Source organism: Nicotiana sylvestris, chromosome 11 (genome assembly GCF_000393655.2).
Source record: "Nicotiana sylvestris chromosome 11, ASM39365v2, whole genome shotgun sequence".
NCBI classification, from domain to species: domain Eukaryota; kingdom Viridiplantae; phylum Streptophyta; class Magnoliopsida; order Solanales; family Solanaceae; genus Nicotiana; species Nicotiana sylvestris.
Genome location: NC_091067.1, coordinates 50,449,347 through 50,471,026, shown reverse-complemented (window position 1 = coordinate 50,471,026; position 21,680 = coordinate 50,449,347). Strand labels below are relative to the sequence as shown.

The following is a 21,680-nucleotide window of genomic DNA, read 5'->3' as shown; positions in this document are numbered from 1 at the left end:
TTGAGCTTGGAATAAGTGTTATATTTGGCTTTATTTATTATCTGGTTTTATTACATGTTTGGGCCTAATGTGCTAAATGTTGCTTTTTACCGCTTTGATATTGTTTGGACTATATATAAATTTTTACGAAACCCTCCTCTCTATGAGTCTTCTAAATCATCTGGGAAGTGTGCACTTTGTGTGACTTCTCCTCTGTTAGAGTCATATCCCAATTTTAGAACGAGGTTCGGACAAGTTGCAAAGCCAATGAAACTTCTGTATTCCCGGTACGCTGCCCCCCCTCGGCTCGAGCTGTTCGCTCGGGTAAGCTAGGTCTAGAACAAATAAACCCAGGTTTTTAAACCTAGAATAACATAGTCTCATGCCGAATCCCTAGTAGGAACATTTTTTCCATCAGTTTGACTTGGGGGACTCAACACAAGGATTGGGTTTGTCTAGGACAGCTGTACCCAAAATAACAGACCATCTTGATGCATCCTATATGCTACATGTTGCATTTCTTCAAGGGTAAAAGGGTCATTTGGTGGACCAATGATAATTGAGGGCGAATGAAAAAAAAAAGAAAAAAAAAGAGAGAGGGTGAAGTGTAAAAATAAAGCAAGTAGGGCCCAATTATGTTTTTTGTCAAATTTTTTGTTTAAAACAAACATGAAAATTCAAAAAAAAGATTTTGCACTTTTTTCATCATTTTTTGAAAATCAATAATAAAACAAAAGAGGAAAACAAAATCCAAAAAGAGTTTACATGTTTCATCATTTTTCAGAAAAGACAAAAAAAAAATATTTTCTCTAAAGTAGTTGTTTTTTTAATTCTTGCCCGTATCCAATCTGCCCGAACTACGCATACCTGATTTCTTATCTTTCGGGGCGTGATACGTAGGCAACCCACATAGGGTTCGGTCTTCCTACTAAATCTTAGGCTCTTGGCTTTGTGGGGTCATAGCCAAATTTTGCACTTCTAGCCACTTTTTGGCCAAATAAGCCATTTTGCAAATATAGCCTCAATTATGTCTTGCATGTGTCTAATAGGGAGTGTTATTGTCTCACCTAGTGTTGGTTTGAGTTTTTTTCATACAGGTGTGGATCTACTTACCGGGGTTTGAGCATGACAGACACCCCGTGATCATCCAGTCAGGATCGCTCATTCAGGAGTTGCTTAAGGAGATTTGTTTTAGTTTTTATGTTTTGAGTTTGTTCTTCATTTTATGTCGTCTTTTACTTTTTAGTTTTGTACAGTAACATCGAGTCTTTTGTTATTGTACTTTCTACTTTATATTTGAAAAAGTGTGTTGTAACTCAAAAATCCAAAAAAAAAGAAAGAGGTTTTGCGTTTTATATTTTTGTTAGAAGTTTTCTTCACAATACTAATTCTTTTAAGGTGATTTTCCTTTAGGAAATTAATATCTAGAACTCAAAATAAAAATTGCTATTATATTTCCTTTTAGTACATTAAGACTAAAAATTCAAAAAAGAGAGAATTTTCTTTTAGTACCACTTTAAAAGTTTTCTTTGAGATTTTAGTTCCAAAAAATCCAAAAAGATTTTCTTTGGAGGTGCTTCTTTGGGAAATTGATGAAAAATAAAAATAAAAAACTTTTTCTTATTTTCATTAGAACTTTAGGATATTGTACATAGAATAAAAAAAACATACTTTTTCTTTGGTTTATTTTCAGATTTTCTTCCTTAGGTAATCAAAAATTCAAATCCAAAAACAGTTTTTATCTTTTTCATTTCTTGTTTCGAAATCTTTTCTTCAGGATATCAAGTGAAAATTCAAAATATTTTTCTTTGGTTTATTCTTTAGATTTCCTTCCCAAAAAAAAAAAGAATCAAAAATATTTTTCTCTTGTTGGGTTTTTTCCTTAATAATTTCCAAAAGAGTATTTGTTTCAAAAAGAAAAAAAAGACATGCTCGTTAAGCTTGAGTTTAGAGTAGGTTATAGAACATTCATTATAGAAAATAAAAAAAAAAATTGCTTCTTTTGTTTCTTTTTTCTCATCAGAGTAGTCATTAAGATAGAAAGAAAAAAAGAAAAAAAAAAGAGAACGTCAGTTTGTTTACTCTATTCTCGATCTTCCCGAACTACGCAAAGATCTGATTCATGTGGTGTCAAGATACGTAGGCAACCTACATAGTGTTCGATAGAATCATTGTTTTTATTATTAAAAGAAAAAGAAAAGAAAAAAGAAAAAATGAAAAAAGAAGGGAAAAAAGGGTGAAATTATGGGATGTGAGAAATGAGAGGAAAGAAAACAGTAATAATTAGAAATAAAAAAGGAAGGAAAATGAGCAAACAAGTGCTAGAAAAGGTAAGAAAAGAGAAGATTGAAATGAACAAATTGGGATGATGCCAAGTGACCTTTTGACCCTCGAAATCATTCTAGAACCGTTGATTGTTGCTAGGTGCATTGCACGCAATGTCATATTTTTAGCTGTTAAATGCTCTAATTCTAACGTGATGACCCCATTTTGTTCCTTTTGTTATCTTCATTAAGCAGAAGGGTGATTTGTTTGTGGTTTTTAAGGTAACTCATCCATATAATACAAGGTCATAGAGCAAGGTAGTCATAGCTGGCAAAGAGTGGGACACAGGTGTTACTGATCCGTCTAAGGAGATTGATGAATCAAAATCTGAGTTGAAAGAAGAGATCCTAAGGTTGAAAGGACATATGACTGAAATGTACCAAGCCTGAATTAGTGGGCGTCATCCACCATCAGTTCCCGCTAACTACAATGAAAGCCTTGTCACCATTCCACCACTATCACAAGTCCAGGATATCTCCCAACCACCTTTTAACACTCCACCCCCTAGAACCACCTCATATCCCGCTCCTTTGACCACTCATTTTTTTGTAGATCATCCACATGATATCTTTCCTAGATCCTCTAGCGAGATTGTGTTCAAAATCCCCGATGCCTAACACTATGCTCCAGAACCAATTTTCAAGGTCTCAGGTCCATACTCTTACGCTCCTCATTTTGAGTCTCCCGGTGAGACTACAAAGCCTGCTAAGACAGTCGAGCAAGATGAGATATCCAGAAAGCTGAAAGGGTTTAAGATACCAAAGTTTAATTTGTATGATGGGCAAAGAGATCCAGTAGCCCACCTGAGGGGTTATTGCAGTGAAATGAGAAGTGTTGACGGGAAAGATGAGTTGTTGATGTCATATTTCAGTGAGAGCCTGACTGGGGCAGCTTTGGAATGGCATACTCGTCAAGATGTTAGTAAATGGCATATATGGGATGACATAGCTCAAGATTTTGTATGACACTTTCAGTACAATATAGACATTATCCCAGACTGCTCCTCCCTGTCTTAAATGGAAAAGAAACCCAAGGAAAGTTTTAAGGAATTTGGTTCAGATCGAATGAAGAAGTTGCTCGGGACAGTCCTCCCATTGATAGAAAAGATGTTGTTAAGCCCCGCCAACGACAGGATCTAGTGGGCATTTGTGCCAAATGCTTTCAGCCTCAATACTGACCCGATGAATATCCCCGTGCTCCACATAATTCACCCCAGTATTATCCTCCGAACAACGTCCGGTCATCTGTTCAACCACTGGGTTATTCCTCATGGCGAGCGCCAACACCGCATAATGCACTTTTGCCTTCACAGCATTTTCGAGCATCCAACAATCCTAGAAAACTGGGGCATGGAGTGAAACAAAGGCAAAGAAATAGTTTCACGCCAATCAGAGAATCCTATACAAGCCTATTTGAAATGTTAACACACTCTGGCCTGATTGAGCCGCTCCTCGGCTATACTCTGGACCCATATGCAAAAGGTTTTGATCCTACATTATGGTGCATGTACCACTCTAACGTCCAAGGTCGTAGCATCGAAGATTTTCATGCTTTGAAAAACGAAATAGAAAGAATGATTCAAGAAGGGATAATTGTGATCAAGGAAAGTGACACCCAGCATATCCCGCATAATCCTTTACATGCACATGATGATACACACTTTGTGGGGATGATGCGTTGTGACAGGGAGCATGAGAATTCTCTTGGGAAATTGCTGACTAAAGTTAATGATATTAAAATTGGTAATGGTCTTGGTAATATTGATGTGGAACTTAGTGGCTAAGATGCCAAGCTTGGTAATTGGAAAGATGCTCTTTTCTTGGCTAGCCCAGGGAGGAGTTCTGGTGGTTTATTTGTTGTCATTTCTATGTCTGAGTTATTTCAAGGTTGTAATCTAGATATTGTCTTGTGACTCAAACCCTTCTATCCTTTTATTTTGCCTAGTTCATTTAGTCGTAGTACCCCTTGTCACACCTCCTTTTTCCGCCCCGCGAGGGTACAAGGGAGTTTTTTCCGATTAAAGGACAATCGAAACGGCTGTGTGGGTCAACCGGTCCAAATCTAAAAAAAATGACCCAAAGGTGGCTATTTATGCAAAGTCAGCCTTCCGGCGTCCCTTTCGGGAACATTCGGCTATGTCTTGATAAAACAGCATCACCCGACTTCTTAGAAATTTGACATATATTTTTGCTATATTTTTTTTTTGTAAAAGGGGAAGTTGGACATCACCCGACTTATTTATGACAAAATTAAAATCTTGACATGTTTTTTTTTTGTTTGTTTTTTTTATTTGTTTTTGGCTTTTTTAGCAAAAGGGGGTTGGACCCGATGAGGGTTGCCTACGTATCTCACATCCGGTGAGAATCAAACCCGCGTAGTTCGGGCCAGATTGGATACGGGTGAGAAATAAAAAAAAATAACTAATTCAGAGAAAACATGTCTTTTTTTTCTTTTGCTTTTTCTTAAAAGGTGATGAAACATGTAAAATCTTTTGGATTTTCTTTTTCCCTTTTTTTATTTTTGATTTTTCATAAATGATAAAAAGTGCAAAGATTTTTTTTTTTTGAATTTTTCATTTTTTTTAAATTTGTTTTTTTTAGATAAAAATGTAACAAAACATAACCGGGCCCTATTTGCTTTATCATTGATCCACCAAATGACCCTTTTACCCTTGAAGGAATGCAACATGTAGCACATAGGATGCATCAAGATGGTCTTTTTCATTTCAGGTTGCTAGCCCTAGACAGACCCAACCCCTGTGTTGAGTCCCCTAAGTCAAATACAACATGATGCAAATAATCGTTCCTACTAGGGATCCAGCATGAAGTCATGTTATTTTATGTTCAAAACTTGAGTCGATGTTCTAGACTGTGTACCCGAGCGGACAACTCGAGTCGAGGAGGGGGCAACTTACCGGGAACCAAAAGGCCATCCGGCTTCGTAACTTGTCCGACCTCTTTCTTATTTCAGGGTATGACACTAACAGAATAGGGAGTCTCAACCAGTAAGCACATCCCCGGAGGTGAAGAGAGAAGGGTGTCGGCACAGTTTATATACAGTTCAGATAATATAAAAGCGGTAACATTTAGCACATTTAGCATAAAACATGTAGGAAAATCAGATACAATTAAATACAACAATTTATCTAAGCTCGAATTCTGAACCCTGAACCAGAGATTCTGGGTAAGATTTCCCCAGCAGAGTCGCCAGAGCTGTCACACCTCCTTTTTCTGCCCCCGCGAGGGTACAAGGGTGTTTTTTTCGATTAAAGGACAATCGAAACGGGATTTATTTATTTATTTCAGAGTCGCCACTTGGGAGATTTAGGGTGTCCCAAGTCATCAATTTTAATCCCGAATCGAGGAAAAGAATGACTCTGTATTACAGACTGCGCACCAGAAATCCGGATAAGGAATTCTGTTAACCCGGGAGAAGGTGTTAGGCATTCCCGAGTTCCGTGGTTCTAGCACGGTCGCTCAACTGTTGTAATGGCTAAAATATCTGATTTTAATACATGTTCAAAAAAAACTATAGTGCAATTTTAACTTTTAACCACTTTTATTGTTATTATTATATTTTAAAGAGTGTGAACATCGTTTAAAAACATGTCTTTGGATTACGTTACATAAAATGCATCCACGATCCGGAACATATTTTTATTCAATGTTTTGGGATTTGGATTTGGGTCGCATAAATGCGTACCCGTATTTAAGAATGTATTATTATTATATCGCGCCTAAAGCGATTAGCGCTTTATTACTTTGGGGAAGGCCGTGAAATTTGCTAAATGGTCCATCCCGAAGTTTAAGTAATCAATTGAATTTTTATCGAGGCCCCCGCAATTTGTGTGTTTTATTTAGCGAGGCTCGTCTCATTTATTTTAAATGGACAAATCTTAAAGCGACTACATTTTGCTATTTAAAATTAGTCTCTAAAATGAATAAAGAAAATCCTAATTAATTACGTTTTTTATTTATTTATTATTATTATTAAGAAAACATGACATGCTAATTGCTTGATTAATACAAATATTGATGAAAAAGGAATTTTATTCTTAATTTCGAAATTATAAATAAAATAAAAGCTCAACAACTAATATCCAAAAGAATCAAATATAGCTAGATTAAACTCAGCATTGTTAAAAAAAATTATTGAGATTAATTATTCACAACCATTTGAAACTTGATTTAACCATAATTACTAAAGCTTATTAGAAAGTTTATTAGACTTAAACGTTCTTCTAGTCTTGCTTGAACTCAAGTCATGCCTTAATGCCTAATTTACGAAGTTTTAATTTAAATTCATGTCTTAGCTAAATTTAGCTAGTTATTCATGATTAACCTACTGTTGATAATCTTGAAACCTTCATAACTAGTGAATTAACCTGTTTTGCCGAACTGATTCATTAAAGACTAACTTAAGTTATTTTTTTTATTCCAGTTATTATTTAGTAATACATGGAATAGCTTAAATATAATCAACAAAAGGAAACAAAGAAAAACGAAATTAAAACTTCAGAATTTCATTCTTCATATGTATTCATGCTTCATATTTCGGATTACAATAACCAGCTTTTCAGTTGTGTACCTGATATTGGAAGCAAGAAAAAAATGAAGATGAGAATCAGTAACAGTAATAACAGTATAGCACAGCAGCAACAACCCAGCAACAGTACCAACCCAGGAAAAGAGTTTGCAAACCAGTAGAGCAGTAATCCCAAAAACAAAAGTTTCAAGCTTTGATGAAACAACAATTAATTCTGATTTCAAACAATAAAAGAAAGCAGAATATTTTTTTAGTTTTTTTTTTTTTTTAAAGTTTAAATATTTTTCGGAATTTTCTCTCTTAAATGTTCAGCCCTTTTTTTCTCTCTTATTTTCAGATTCGTTTCTCTCTCGTTCTTATTATCTGTCTGTGTATTTTCTTGTTCTTTTTTCTTCAAGACTTCACATATATAACACATCTCATAAACCTTTTAATCAATTAAATCAATACTTTTTCTCTACCCAACCCATTATCTTTCCACTCATCCCCATTACATTAAATAAACATATCACACCACCCCATTATATTTTGTCCCCCATGCTTCATTTAAAATAATGCAAGATTCCCCCTTTAAATTAAATCTTGTCCCCCCTTTATATTAAACAACTATATCACAACCCACCCCATTTCATTTTGTCCCCCATGCTTCAAATAAACAATTTCAAAATGTACAATTCCTAAACTACCCCTCACGACCTTACTGAAATTACCAAACTACCCCTGAACGTACTACAAATTACCAAACTACCCATCAGCTATAACACATCAATTAATCAAACTTAACCAAAATATAGACAATATGATCAATTTCTAACAATGTTCTAACAACAATATGAACACGGATGAACATCATAACAACAATATCACATGAACACGATTTTAACAACATTTCAACAACAAATCACATGAACACAAATTGAACAACAAAGAACAACTAAAATTTGATTGAACAATATTTTAGCAACAAACAATCCTATTTTCGGATTCAACAACAACAACAAACAAAGTATGAAGATTTCTAAATTCAATCATATTGAACTTAAAATCAATTCAAACAACATTACAACAAACAATTCTTATATTAAACTTTAAACAAGATTATGAGAACAATTCAAGAAATAATCATAAATGGTAAACAAGAAATCAAACTATACAAAATTCGGATTCAAGATCATCCAAACAAAGTATGAACATGAATGAATCTATTTTAACACAACAAACATGACGGATTAAACGATTAAATCAATATATTCCTTTAACACAACTAAATTCTTTTTAGACAAATAACAAGATCGACGAATAAACAATTATGAACTTAAGCTTGAACTTAACAATATTAACAATTTCTAACAATACATAAACTCATGAAACAAATTGAAGAAATAGTTAATTAAATTTCAATTTGAATCTAACAAACATCAAACTAACAAATATTCACTTAAACAATAATACAAACATGAAATGAATATGAAAACAACTAATTAAACTTCTATTTTGAAATCTAAAAATTAATTTAACAAACAACATGAACATGAACAAAACCAAAAATCAAATATCTAACCATAGACATGAACAAAACAAACATTCGCCGATTTTAGATTCGAAAAAATATCAAAACAAAATACGGACAAAGTAAAATTCAAAAAACTACTAACCGGATTGAAACGACGAATAACGACCAAACAAACAACGAACTTGACGATGAACTCACGACGTACAGGATCTTGACTCGACGAAAAACCCTCGACCAAACGAAGAAGACGGAGGGAAAGGAGCAGCAGCCCGCAGCTGGCCATGGCAGCATCAAGCTTGCTCGTCCATGGCAGAAACGTGAGCAGCGGTGACGAGCAGCTCGACGTGAAGATGGAGGGGAAGAAGCAGCGTCGCGGCAGCATCAACATCGCGGCAGCAACAGCGGCGACCATGGCAGCAGCTGTCCGACGACGGGGATGACGGGGAGAAGAAGCAACATCGGCAGAACAGCGATGGGGAGGTTGACGATGAAGCAGCTGTCCGTCGAGGGGTGTTTGGACGTAAGGTTTGAGCTGGTCGACGAGCAAAACGCAGCAACAACGTTGCTCGTCAATGGCGGACGGTGGAGGGGTCTGGTTTTCCGGCGCTTGGACTGATCATTTGGAGGATGGTTGCCGGGCAGCCATGGTTGGGAGGGAGGTGAGCTTGAGGAAGAAGAAGAAGATAGGGGAGGGGGGGCGGATGGTTTAGACTTTTAGGGTTTTTGTCTTATTTTTGTTTTGTTTTGTTTTGTAAAATGTAAGACAAAGGGGTTTGGGTCTTTTGGGTTATGGACTGGGTCGACCCAGTTCGAAATGGACTGGGTCGTAGGGAAGATTGGGCCATTTTTTGGGCCTGTGGCTTGAAATCGAAGAAGAGGCCCAATTCCGACTTTCTTTATATTTTCGCTCTCTTTTCTTCTTTTATTTTTCTAAAACTAAATTATAAAAATACTTAAACTATTATTAAGAACTAAATTAAGTTATAAAAGTGCAAATTAACTCCCAATAACAATTAACGCACAATTAAGTATTAATTAAGCATAAAATTGTATATTTGGACATTAAATGCTAAAAATGCAAACGATGCCTATTTTTGTAATTTTTAATTTTTGTAAAACAAATTCAATTACTAACAATTGTAGAATTAAATCCTACATGCAAAAATGCGACATATTTTTGTATTTTTTATTAATTTAGCAAATAAACATGCACAGACAAATGCAAATAATTATTCAAAATATCACAAAATTACACACCAAAGAAAAATCATTTTATTTTTGGATTTTTTGGGAGTAATTCTCATATTGGGCAAAAATCACGTGCTTACACCCCTTTTAGTGTTATTTAGGTTTTTCTAGGGTCGTAACCCCAGTGTGTTTTGTTTGTTTTGTTGTTCGAACCCGTTCACCGTCTGTCTAATGCAATTTTCTATTTCCTGTTATTTCTAGTCATTTTGTTTAGTCTTCTTTTTCTTTTATAGTTATTTTCTTGCCACTTCTAGTGACATGAAATGCACGCATAATTCTCAGCCTGGTTTTAAATGTTAGTTTAGTCATGAAGCAATGAAGCAATTTTGAAGATGATAGGAACACTTGAGGGCAGTAAGTACAGATTTGGACATTTTGAGATCATTTGAAGCCCGAACCATGTGAAACTGGGGCAGATAATTTGGGAAGTTTATAGGGTGACAAGAATTCATTAAAGGAGAGTGCATCCCGGACGATTTGAAGTAAGCAACTTTGACTTCAAGTGCATCTCAAGTTACAAGATAAAGTCAAGGAAGTTTTCTCCGAATTGACAGATGATATCCATTGTGAAGAGGGAATCACCCAACAAGGGTTCTGTAGTTGACAAGGTGCTAAAGAAAAGTGGAAGGCATAGCAGTGATATCAATGCCGAAGTCGCAAAAGAAATATTGTGCATGATCTTCAATTTTCATTTCAAGTTTCATGTGTTGTACTTGGCATTTTCAGGGATTAAGAGGCCCTCTTTCAACTGCCCAAACACTTATACCATTTGATACCTTTTTGAGCCTGTACTAATTTCTTTGACCTCCCCTCTTTTGGAATCAAGTTAGAGTCATACGGAAAAAAAAAGTTTATGTCCCCATAGGTTTATTTTAAAAGGTTCATTCCAAAAAGGAAAATTCAAAAAAAAAAAAAGAGAAAAAAGGGGGAAAGGAAAAAAAAAGAAAAAAAAAAGAAAAAGAAAAGAAAATAAAAATAAAAATAGCAACAACAAACGTATCTTTGTGAACTACGTTTGACCTGATTCTTGTCACCACAAGATACATAGGCAACCTTATGGTTCTGTCATACCAAATAAAATATTTCATAGTCTCACGAAGTTAAGAGTGGGGTGGTTTTTCTTAGAATCAAATTCTCTTGTTTTAGAAATTGGGGCAATGTTTTGAAATGGATTCCAAAAGTTGTAAATAAATTAACCCCGCTGTCTTAGTTATTTTAGCCTTTATAATATCTTTTCTTTCTACCCCTTTCCAAAAGCCATATTACAGTCCAAAAAAGACCTCCCGGATAATCTTTGAGAGTGCTGAGTTTAGACATGCCAAGGGTATATGATGTTTTTACCATGGTTAATGCCTTGTCATATGCAGAATCAGTGGAAATACGAAGAAAAGAACAAAATGAGAGAGTCTTATTGATGAAAACCTTCACATGCACCATAATGCGATGGTGAGTTGAGAGAAAGAACAAAATGAGAGAGGCTTGATGGTGAAAACCCTTCGGGCACTACAAGTCGAATAAGGATCGTGAATCAGATTGGATAATCGGAGCATTTAAGCTCAGTTTCACGGTTTAGGGGGTATAACAAGAGTTGAACATCAGACTTGCTTGATAGATTAGGCCACAGGTGCTTGTCATGGTTATTAGAGTTGTTATCCACATATGATAAGTTTCTACTTTGTAGTTTTCTTGTTAGGAATCATCTCTTTCCATTGTCCTTTACTCTGTTCCTTTTATCTTGTTTACTTCCTCTTCCTGAGTCTGTTTGGTCAGAACAAGTGACAAAAGACTTCAAAATTTGCCACCAGCTTTCTAGTTGCACAAAACGGGATCTGGCTAACACATCAAAGTGGCATAAGTCAGGAAAGAACAGCGTGCGCACTGAGTTGGAAACAATCAACATCCTTCGGGATTCATGTGGAATACAAAGGTTTGGTATATGTCAATTCATGAACAATGCAACAGATAGAGGATGTTGGGTGAACGGTTCAAAGATATTTTCTGTGATAAGGTTGACTGAGAAAGTGGTTAACTAGTGTCAAGCAAGGTCTTCCAAGCAGAAATCAAAGTTATCGTGGCAAGTGATGGAGCAATAGACTTCAAGGCCAATGCCAGTGGGTTAAGGCAGGAAAGAAGAACATGCACGTTGAGTGGGTGGCAATTGACATGCTTTGGGATTCATGTGAAACACAAAGGTTCATTATATGTCAAGGCATGAGCACAATGCGACAGATGAATGGTATTGGGTTTGAACGGATCATAGGTATTTTCCGTGATAAGGGTGATAGAGAAAGTGGTCAGTCAATAAACAGGCAAGGTCTTTCGAGTTGAAATCGAAGTTATCACGGGAAGTGAAGGAGCAATCGCCCTCAAAGTCAAGGCCACAAACCAACCACCATATTGATAAACTCACAAGTTTTCTTTGTTTGAAACAGGGACGAAAATTGTGTCCAAATCAAAGCTTGGAAGTTTTGAATTTTTTTCAATTGTCATGTCCAAATTTTGTCAGCACAAAGGCGGTTTGAGAAGGGGAAAGAAAAATTTGTTTGATCTGCAAGAACTCTCCATGAGGAAAAGTATGGTTCTGGGGCAAGAAATTTTGTTCGTTCTGTAGAGATTCTCCAGGAAGAAAGCATGGCTCAGGTAAGTTCATTCTTGGCTTTTCAGGACCCTCCTGGATAATGGGATTTAATTTAAAATTCAGGATCCTCCTGGATAATGGGATTTAATTTTAAAAGTTTTTAGGACCCTCTTGCATAATGGGACCTATTAAATTGCAAGACCCTCATAGATAACAAGATTTAGCGTAATTTCTACCTTTAGGAAATATAATTCAGCTTTAAAGTTGTCGCTCTTAAGATGAGATTTAATTTCATGTTTTCAGGACCCTCCTGGATAATGAGAGTTAGCTTTTAAATTCTTAGAGATTTTGGGTGACATGATTCGATTAACACTCACAGATGCGCCCAAATGCCAAACTGGGGCAGAAAGATTTCTTTTGTTTTATCTGTTTTGTTGCAATCAGGTGCCCACCTGGAGAACAAGGGAAGACGGCACACGTTCAAAGGAAAACGGGTCAAGCTCAGCAATCAGGTGCCCACCTAGAGAAAAAGAGAAAATGATTCAAGCTTCAGGGGAAAACGGTTTCAAGTAACAAGAGGAGATGGTAAAGTCCAGCAATCAGGCGCCCACCCGAAAAATAGGGGAAAGCAACTCAAGCTTCAAAGGAGAACGGTGCAAGTTCAGCAATCAGGCGCCCACCTGGGGAGCAAGGGAAAATGGTGCAAGTTTCAAGAGAAAATAGTTCAAGCGTCGAAAATCAGGAGCCCACCTGGAGAACAAAGGGAAAGCAGTTCAAGTGTTGGAAATCGGGAACCCACCTGGAGAACAAAGGGAAAGCAATTCAATTGTTGGAAATCAGGAGCCACCTGGAGAACAAAGGGAAAGCAATTCAAGTGATGGTAATCAGGCGCCCCCCTGGAGAACAAAGGGAAGTAGTTCAAGTTTCGAGGAGAAATAGTTCAAGTGATGGAAAACAAGAGCCCACCTGGAGAACAAAGGGAAGCAGTTCAAGTTTCAAAAAAATAGTGCAAATATTGGTAATCAGGAGCCCACCTGGAAAACAAAGGGAAAACAATTCAAGCGTTGGTAATCAGGAGTCCACCTGGAGAACAAAGGGAAGCAGTTCAAGTTTCGAGGAAAAACCGTGTAAATGTTGGTAATCAGGAGCCCACCTAGAGAACAAAGGGAAAGCAGCAATGTTCAAAGGAAGACAGTTCAAGTTCAGCAAATCAGGAGCCCACCTAGAGAACAAAGGGAAAACGAGTCAAGGGAAAAGCAGTACAAGTGTTGGAAATCAGGAGCCCACCTGGAGAACAAAGGGAAAGCAGCAATGTTCAAAGGAAGATGGTTCAATTTCAGCAATCAGGCACCCACCTAGAAAACAAAGGGAAAACAATTCAAGTTTTAGAGGGGAGGAATACAATTCAAATATTGGTAATCAGGCGCCCACCTAGAGAACAAGGAGAAGGCATTCCAAGTTCGAAGGACGACAGTTCGAGTATTGGCAATCAGTCACCTACCTAGAGAATAAGGGAATTCACTTTAGAATACAATTCAAGTCAGCAACAAAAGAAGTTCGCGGCAAGAATGCGAGTCAACAGTCTGAGGTGATCAACAGAAGTTAGTCACAATCCAGAATTAAAAAACAAAAAAAGGCAAGAAGTGAATCCAAATGCAGAAGTTGATAAAAGATGTGAGCTTACCTGCAGTTAGCAAGCGTCAAGGTTCAAATCTAAAGTCTGCATGAAGAACCATTCAAGACTCAAGATCAAGCTTCAGAAGACTTATAGATAGGAATCTTGTAACTCGTAGTTGACGGGCTTAGTTAGTAATTTTTATTTTTTTGATTTTGATGTAATAAAAGGACCACAGACCGGAACCTCGGCGGAATGGCACCTCGACCGGCTCTCCACCTCAGTATACTCCATCACTATTTCTACTTCTGAACTACACGTGGCCTGATTCCTTTATAGCTCAGGATATGTAGGCAGCTCATATACCAAGGCTCGGCCACATTCTCCTTTCTTTTAGATTTTGGTCTCTTTAAATAAGGGTCGGGCCAAAAACCTGTCTAGTCATTCTTTGTCTGAAAACTCTTCGCGTTTCCAGTCAAAGAGGGGCAACACCCATGAGGATGATTCCTCTGGACTATGAGGCATAAGGTTTTCAGGCTATGAGGATGATGCCTTCAAGCTATGACGCCTCCGTACAATGTGACGATGTTCGGTGCATGAAATACAAAGATGTGATGATATCAATCATTTGATAGAGGGAATAGGTGATGCTTATTTGTATGCGAGAACGAGACAAGGCAGCACTTAGCCTTGTATGTGATGAGGGCAGTGCTTATCCCTATCCAGAGAAAGCCAGTGTTTTAGCCTTATGCAATAATGGAGGCAGTGCTTAGCCTTACGCAAATGTAACAGAGACAGTGCTTAGTCTCATACAAAGAAAGACAACATTTAGCCTTATGTAATAATAGAGGCAATGCTTAGCCTCATGCAAGTAACGGAGATAGTGCTTAGTCTCATGCAAGGAAAGACAATGTTTAGCCTTATGCAATAATAGAGGCAATTCTTAGCCTTATGCAATGTAATAGAGACAGTGTTTAGTCTCAAGCAAGGAAAGACAACGTTTAGCCTTATGCAATAGTGGAGGCAATGCTTAGCCTTATGCAAATGTAAAAGAGACAGTGATTAGTCTTATACAAGGAAAGGTACCATTTAGCCTTATGCAATAGTGGAGGCAATGCTTAGCCTCATGCAATGAATGAGGGTAGCGCTTAGCCCTATGTAGAGAAAGGCAATCCTTAGCCTTATGCAATGATGAGGGTAGTACTTAACCCTATGCAATGAATGAGGGCACTGCTTACCCTTATGCAGAGAAAGACAGTGTTTAGCCTTATGCAATGATGATAGTAGTGGTTAGCCCTATGCAATAATGGAGGCAGTGTTTAACCTCATGCACAGAAAGGTGGAGATTAAATATGAGAAAAAAAGTGATTCTTAGTTTGACGCATTCATACTAGGCGATATATGTTGGTGAAGCTTGTGATCTCGTTGTATATTTGTGGACATGTTTGTCATGTCCATTATGCCTGCATCCAAAGGAAAATCGTGAATATTTGGGGAAAGCTTGGTCTGTCCCTTGGATTCCTCAATTCGCCTTTGCTCCATGTCTTGATGCCTTGTTCGAGTCACCCTGGGTAACATTTGGCTACTAGAGAAAATGAAGTTTCAAAAATATGCATTTGTGATAAATTATTTGTAAAACTGTAGTTGTTCGAAATATTTGATGATGTATAAAACAAATAATTTTGTTGAATCGGAGACTGTGACACATTCGAGATATTGCAACTTTCTCAACTTAGAATTTTGAGGACCCTCCTCAAAATTCTGCCCCAGCTTAAATACATACTACTGGAAATACTTTACAAAACTCGAAATCTTTCCCCGGTTCCTGGCCGTGGAGGGGGAATCAAGTTAGATCAAAAGAAAGTGCAAACATTATCTTAAACATAATATCTATTGACTGCATCCAAATTGATAGGTTTTAGCCATATTTCTCCACCCATATCTGCAAGTATAAGCACTCCTCCTGTTAGTACTAGGTGAACCATGTAAGGGCCTTTCCAGTTAGATGAGAATTTCACTTTTGCTTTGTCCTGATATGGGAAGATCCGTTTCAACACCAATTGTCCCGGTGTGAATTGCCTCGATCTAACCTTTTTGTTGGAAGCCCTTGCCATTATATTCTGGTAGATATGACTATGACACACTACTTTCATCCTCTTACCGTCAATGAGAACCAGTTGCTCATACCAGCTTTGTATCCATTCTACATCACTTAGCTCGGCCTCTTGTATGATTTCTAGGGAAGGAATCTCTATCTCGGCAGGTATAACAGCTTCAATACCATAGATCAGTAGATAGGGGTTGCCCTTATTGACGTACGAACTGTGGTGCGGTACCCGAGCAAAGCAAATGGTAGCTTCTCATTCCATTGCTTGTAGTTGTCCACCATCTTCCTTAATATCTTTTTGATGTTCTTGTTGGTGGCTTCCGCAGCTCCATTCATTTGCAGCATGTATGCTGTAGAATTTTGGTTCTTGATCTTGAATGTTTCACACATGGCTTTCATCAGATCACTACTGAAATTTGGTGGTGTTGTCAGTACTAATTGACTCAGGTACTCTGAAACGACAAACAATATGATCTCGAACAAAATCTGTTAGGACCTTCTTAGTTAAAGCTTTATAGGAAGCGGTTTCGACCTATTTTGTGAAGTAATCTATAGCCATCAAAGTGAACTTGCTTCTGTTTGAAGTAGCTAGTTCAATTGGTTCGATTTCATCCATGCCCCAGGTGGAGAAGGGCAAGGGTGAATGGATTGCATTGAGTTTTTTAGGTGGCACCCATATGATATCAGCATGTACCTGGCATTGGTGGCACTTCTGTACATACTTGACGCAATCTGTCTCCATAGTCATCCAGAAATACCTTTTGCCCTTAATATCTTCTTCGCCAGAATAAATCTGTTCATGTGAGGTCTACAGGTTCCGTTGTATGTTTCTTCGAGCAAGCTAGACTCCTCCCTGGCATCAACACACTGTGGCAATACCAATCAAGAGTTATTTTATACAGAATTCCTTCGCTCTGAAAGAAGTTGTTGGCCAATCTTTGAAGCGTACGCTTGTGAGTGTGTGTAGCATTTTCTGGGTATTCTCCATTCTCTAGATACTCCTTCATATTGTGAAACCATGGCTTTCCGTCAAAATCTTCTTCAACATGAGCACAATAAGCTGGCTTCTTATGAATCTCTATCGGGATAAGATCAATGAAATTCTTGTCTGGATGTTGTATCATTGAAGACAAGGTAGCCAATGCATCTACAAACTCGTTCTAAATCCTCGAAACGTATTTGAATTCTATCTGTGTGAACCTCTTAATCAGGTCTTGTACACAATGCAAGTATGGCAACATTTTAGTATTCTTGGCAACCCATTATGCAATTACTTGGTGTACCGACAGATCTGAATCTCTGATTACCAGTAACTCCTGAATATTCATGTCGATGGCCAATCTGAGTCCCAAGATGCAAGCCTCATATTTTTCCATATTGTTGGTACCTGGGAACCTGAACTTGGAAGATGTCGGATAATGTTGACCGGTTCTTGATACTAAAATAGCTTCGATGCCCACTCCCTTGAAGTTTTATGCTCGGTCAAAAAACATCCTCCAACCATTATATGCTTCTACAATATCTTCCCCCACAAACAACATTTCCTCATCAAGAAAATACGTCTTCCCATCTACGGGGTTCTATGCCAGGTGATCATCCAAAGCTTTCCCTTTGACCGCCTTCTAAGTCACATAGATGATGTCTAACTAACTTAGCAATATCTGCCATTTTTACTAGCTTACCATAGATATGGGTTTTTGAAAGATGTATTTCAGTAGATTCATCCTCGATATGAGATAGTTAGTGTATGGGCAGAAGTAATGCCTCAATTTACGGGCTATCCATGTCAAGGCACGATAAGTGCGCTCCAACAAAGTGTATCGGGCCTCGTAAGGTGTGAACTTCTTACTCAGATAGTATATTGCCTACTCTTTTTTCCGATTTCATCATATTGCCCCAGGACGCAATCAATTACTCCATCCAACATGGATAGGTACAGTAATAAAGGCCTTCCAGGTTCTGGTGGGACCAATACAGGCAGCTTAGACAAGTACTCCTTGATCTTGTCAAAAGTCTTTTGACATTCTTCTATCTAGCTGTAGCATCTTTCCTTAGCATTTTTAAAATCGGCTCACATATAACCATTCACTGTGCTATAAAACGACTTATATAATTGAGGCGTCCATGCAAACTCATCATATCCTTCTTGTTCTTTGGCGATGGCAAGTCCTAATAGCTTTGATTTTTGACAGGTCTAGCTCAATACCATGGTGGTTGATGATGAATCATAGTAACTTCCCAGATGGGACTCTGAAAGCACATTTTGCAGGATTTACCTTCAGAATGTACTTCCAAAATTAGTAGAAAAACTTCCTCAGGTCTGCTATGTAATCTGAACTCCTTTTAGACTTGATGATGATGTCATCCACGTATACTTCTATTTCTTTGTATATCATATCATGGTAAAGGATAGTCATGGCCCTCATATAAGTATCCCAGCGCTCTTCAAATCAAATGGCATCATTTTGTAATAATATATCCCCCGTGGCGTCATGAATGTTGTTTGTTCGGCATCCTCTTCGTCCATCCAGATCTGGTGATATGCTGCGATGAATTCCACGAAGGATTGGAGTTCATACTTGGTGCAGTTGTTAATCAGTATGTGTATGTTGGGCAACAGGAAATCATCCTAAGTACTTGCTCTATGCAGATATCAATAGTCAACGCACACTCCGACTTTTCTATCCTTCTTTGAAACTGGCACAATGTTTGCTAGCCTGGTTGGGTACTCGACCACTCGAAGGACCTTGGCTTTTATTTGCTTGGTAACCTCTTCCTTATCTTCATACTCATATCTGGTTTGAATTTCTTGATCTTCTGTTTTACCGGCGGACACATGGGGTTGATAGGTAGGTTGTGGGCTACTATGGATGTGCTCGAGCTAGTCATGCCATAGTAGTACCATGCGAAAATATCCTCATATTCCTTTAGGAATATTATGTACTCTTCCTTTTCCTATGGCGAAAGAAGAATGCTAATGTGAGTTTCTTTGACTGTTTCAGAATCCACTAAGTTAACTTCCTCGGTTTCTTCCAAATTGGACTTTGGTTTGTTCTACAAATTCTCTACCTCTTTGATAATTTCTTCAAGTATTATATCATCTTCAAAATCTTCCGAATCACTTTCCTTATATTGCATTGTCTTATTGCATGTACAATCGTAGGTTCATCAGGATATGTAATAATTACGCTGAAAAGAATGCAGAAAGATAATAATAAATAAACAAAAAGCAATAATGCATTAATAAAACTTAACATTATGAACAAGTATGACTCGATGGCTCGAGTATTATTTCAAAAACAAAACACTGAAAATGTCTTAAATGCCCAATAATAATTTTAAAATAAATCATGCTAATTCTGCCAAGGCTACCCAAGTACTTGGCGATCCCGGGATAGTGTAGTAGTCTAGTTCTTGAAAACAACTCTTTCTCCCACTGTCTAAATGGTAAGGTCTTCCTCTTCTTCCTCCTCCTCCTCCTCTAAAATTGCACTGCAGTCCATATCTTCCTCATCCAGAAGCAGCTTCCTCATACCGGCCAAAACCTCGTCTTCTTCAGATCCCCAAATCATATCAGTTTGGTGGAATTTCTGGTGCAACGGTGATATGGGTTGTTCCAATGGATAGTAAGAGGCACGCCATGGCGGTGTCAAATCATGGTATTCTTGCACAGTATATTCTTACCCGAGACCAAAGGTTGTTCCATGATATTGTGGTCATGTTAGCTCCATGATCCCTTAAAGATTTGGGCCAAGACCTTTGCCTGGTTCATACCCCAACCATATCAGTATGCTCTCTATCTTATTGCTCCACCATCGACCCTTCTCAATTTCTTTTACTCGCTCAATGTGATGGTATGTTTCTCCTTCCAATTTCCTCCTATTCTCGATAACTGGCATAGTCTGGTTGTGTAGATAGGATTACTTCTATCTCCATAAATATCATCTCTTGATGATTCCACTCGAACTTCACGAACTGGTGTAGAGTATAAGCAACTGCCCCAAGTACGTGTATCCATAGTCGTTCCAATAACAAGTTGTAGGTGGAGGATACATCTAGCCTTGGAATTCAATGTCGAACCAGGTTGGGCCCAACTGCATAGCAAGGTTGATTTATCTGATAGTGGCTCTCTTAGATCCATCGAACGCCTTCACATTCATGCTTCCCATCCATATCTCATGCAGGCCTTTACCCAGTCTTTCAGAGTACTTAGCGGGAATATTTTCATGCTCGAACCCCTATCTATCAGAACCCTAGCAATGAACTTGTCTTCATATTGCACAGTGATATGCAATGCTTTATTGTGACTCAACCCTTCTTGCGGTAGCTCGTCTTCGTGGAAACTAATCTTGTGACTCTCTAGTACCTGCCCTACCAAATTATCCATCTCCCCACTGGTGATATCGGTGGGCACATAAGCTTTACTTAATACCTTCATCGAGGCATTCTTGTGCGTATCTGAATTTCGCAACAGTGACAAGATGGATATCTGGGCGGGAGTCTTGTTCATATGATCAACAATAGAGTATTCCATTTCCTCTACCTTCCTCTAAAGATCATCAGTGCATGTCTCAACGATAGGTGGCTTAGATGTGGTCTCTTTACTTGTTCTTCCAAGATTCTCAAGTGTATAAACTCTGACAGTTCTGGTCATTCCTTGTGCAACACCTATCTCCTCCATCTTGGATTTTCATTTTCTTTTCGCCTCCGCCACATAACCCATGGGACAGCATCATATTTAGAAGAAGGTGTTGGATCTACCATCATAGTGAAAGGTGTAGCTACTTTGACCTCAAACGGTGTCTAGGTTAGCACCACAATCGGTGAGAGGGTGACATGAGATGTTTTGGGAGCATCTCCCTCTCGAATAAGTACAATAGATCCCTCCTGATCCCCATCTTCATCAGTTTCTATCACATTCACTTCCTCGCCCCTATGATCAGAAAGAGGGTTATTACAGACATTTAGCATGACCACTTTTGCTTGTATAACTTTTCTATCAATTAGTGTCTGAATCTTGTCCTTCAACATGTGGCATTCCTCAATGGTATGATCCTTCACGCTTGAATGGTAGGAACAAGTTTTCTTGGGGTTAACCTATTAGGAAGGGTTTTCAACAGCAATAGCAGGAATGGGGGTGACGTAACCAGTGGCCTTTAGTCTCTCATATAGTTGGGCTATGCATTCAGAGATAGGGGTGTATTGCCTGGGAGCTCTGCGGTAAAAGTTTGGTCGTGGTTTTGGGTAGTTTCGGTGGGTAGAAGAAGGTGAATGGTAATATGCAGGTTGGGTATTATAGACATGGTAAGTGGTGTCATGGTATTAGTATTTTGGAGGTGAGGGTTGATATGTGGGTGGAGTTGTTTGGTATGTAAGGGGATACTTAGGGCCCTTGGCTACCATCACGACACCCACTTCTTTCTTCTTTGAGATACTTCATAATTGCAAGGTTTTGTTGATGTCTTGCAATGCCTCAAAGTTGGTCACCATTCCACTCTTGATTCCTTCTTCTATCATTTTCCCTAACTTGATGATTCTGAGAACTTGTGATTTTCTACAACCATCAATCTTTCGTAATACTGCAGATCCTGAGCTCTGACAAAGAACTTGTTCATTTGTTCTTCCTCAAGTGGTGGCCTCACCTTAATGGCCTCTAATCTCCAACGAGTAGTATACTTGAGGAAGGTTTCTGTCGGCTTCTTCTTGAGGTTCTGGATATAGAAAATGTCTGGCGCATTCTCTATTTTAAACCTAAATCTATCCATGAAAT

The 21,680-nt window shown here is 38.1% G+C and overlaps 1 protein-coding gene across 1 annotated transcript; it reads right to left on the bottom strand.

Annotated features, from left to right (window-relative positions):
• Nucleotides 1-15,680: 15,680 nt before the first annotated feature.
• Nucleotides 15,681-17,034, bottom strand: LOC104246902 (uncharacterized). The gene is made up of 3 exons (XM_070161215.1): nt 16,860-17,034; nt 16,123-16,362; nt 15,681-16,075 (listed from the first exon to the last, which is right to left on the bottom strand). Exons 1-3 carry the CDS (start codon nt 17,032-17,034, stop codon nt 15,681-15,683), a joined length of 810 nt encoding a protein of 269 aa, XP_070017316.1.
• Between the last annotated feature and the right edge of the window lie 4,646 nt (nt 17,035-21,680).

Bases quoted from the DNA above. Each gene is read 5' to 3' on its own strand.
- LOC104246902 (XM_070161215.1), bottom strand. From the start codon at position 17,034: ATGATACAACATCCAGACAAGAATTTCATTGATCTTATCCCGATAGAG. The intron at 16,363-16,859 runs GTACGCTTCAAA...TTGTCGTTTCAG, and splicing joins TGCTACACACACTCACAAGC to AGTACCTGAGTCAATTAGTA. The intron at 16,076-16,122 runs GTACGTCAATAA...ATGGTATTGAAG, and splicing joins CGGGTACCGCACCACAGTTC to CTGTTATACCTGCCGAGATA.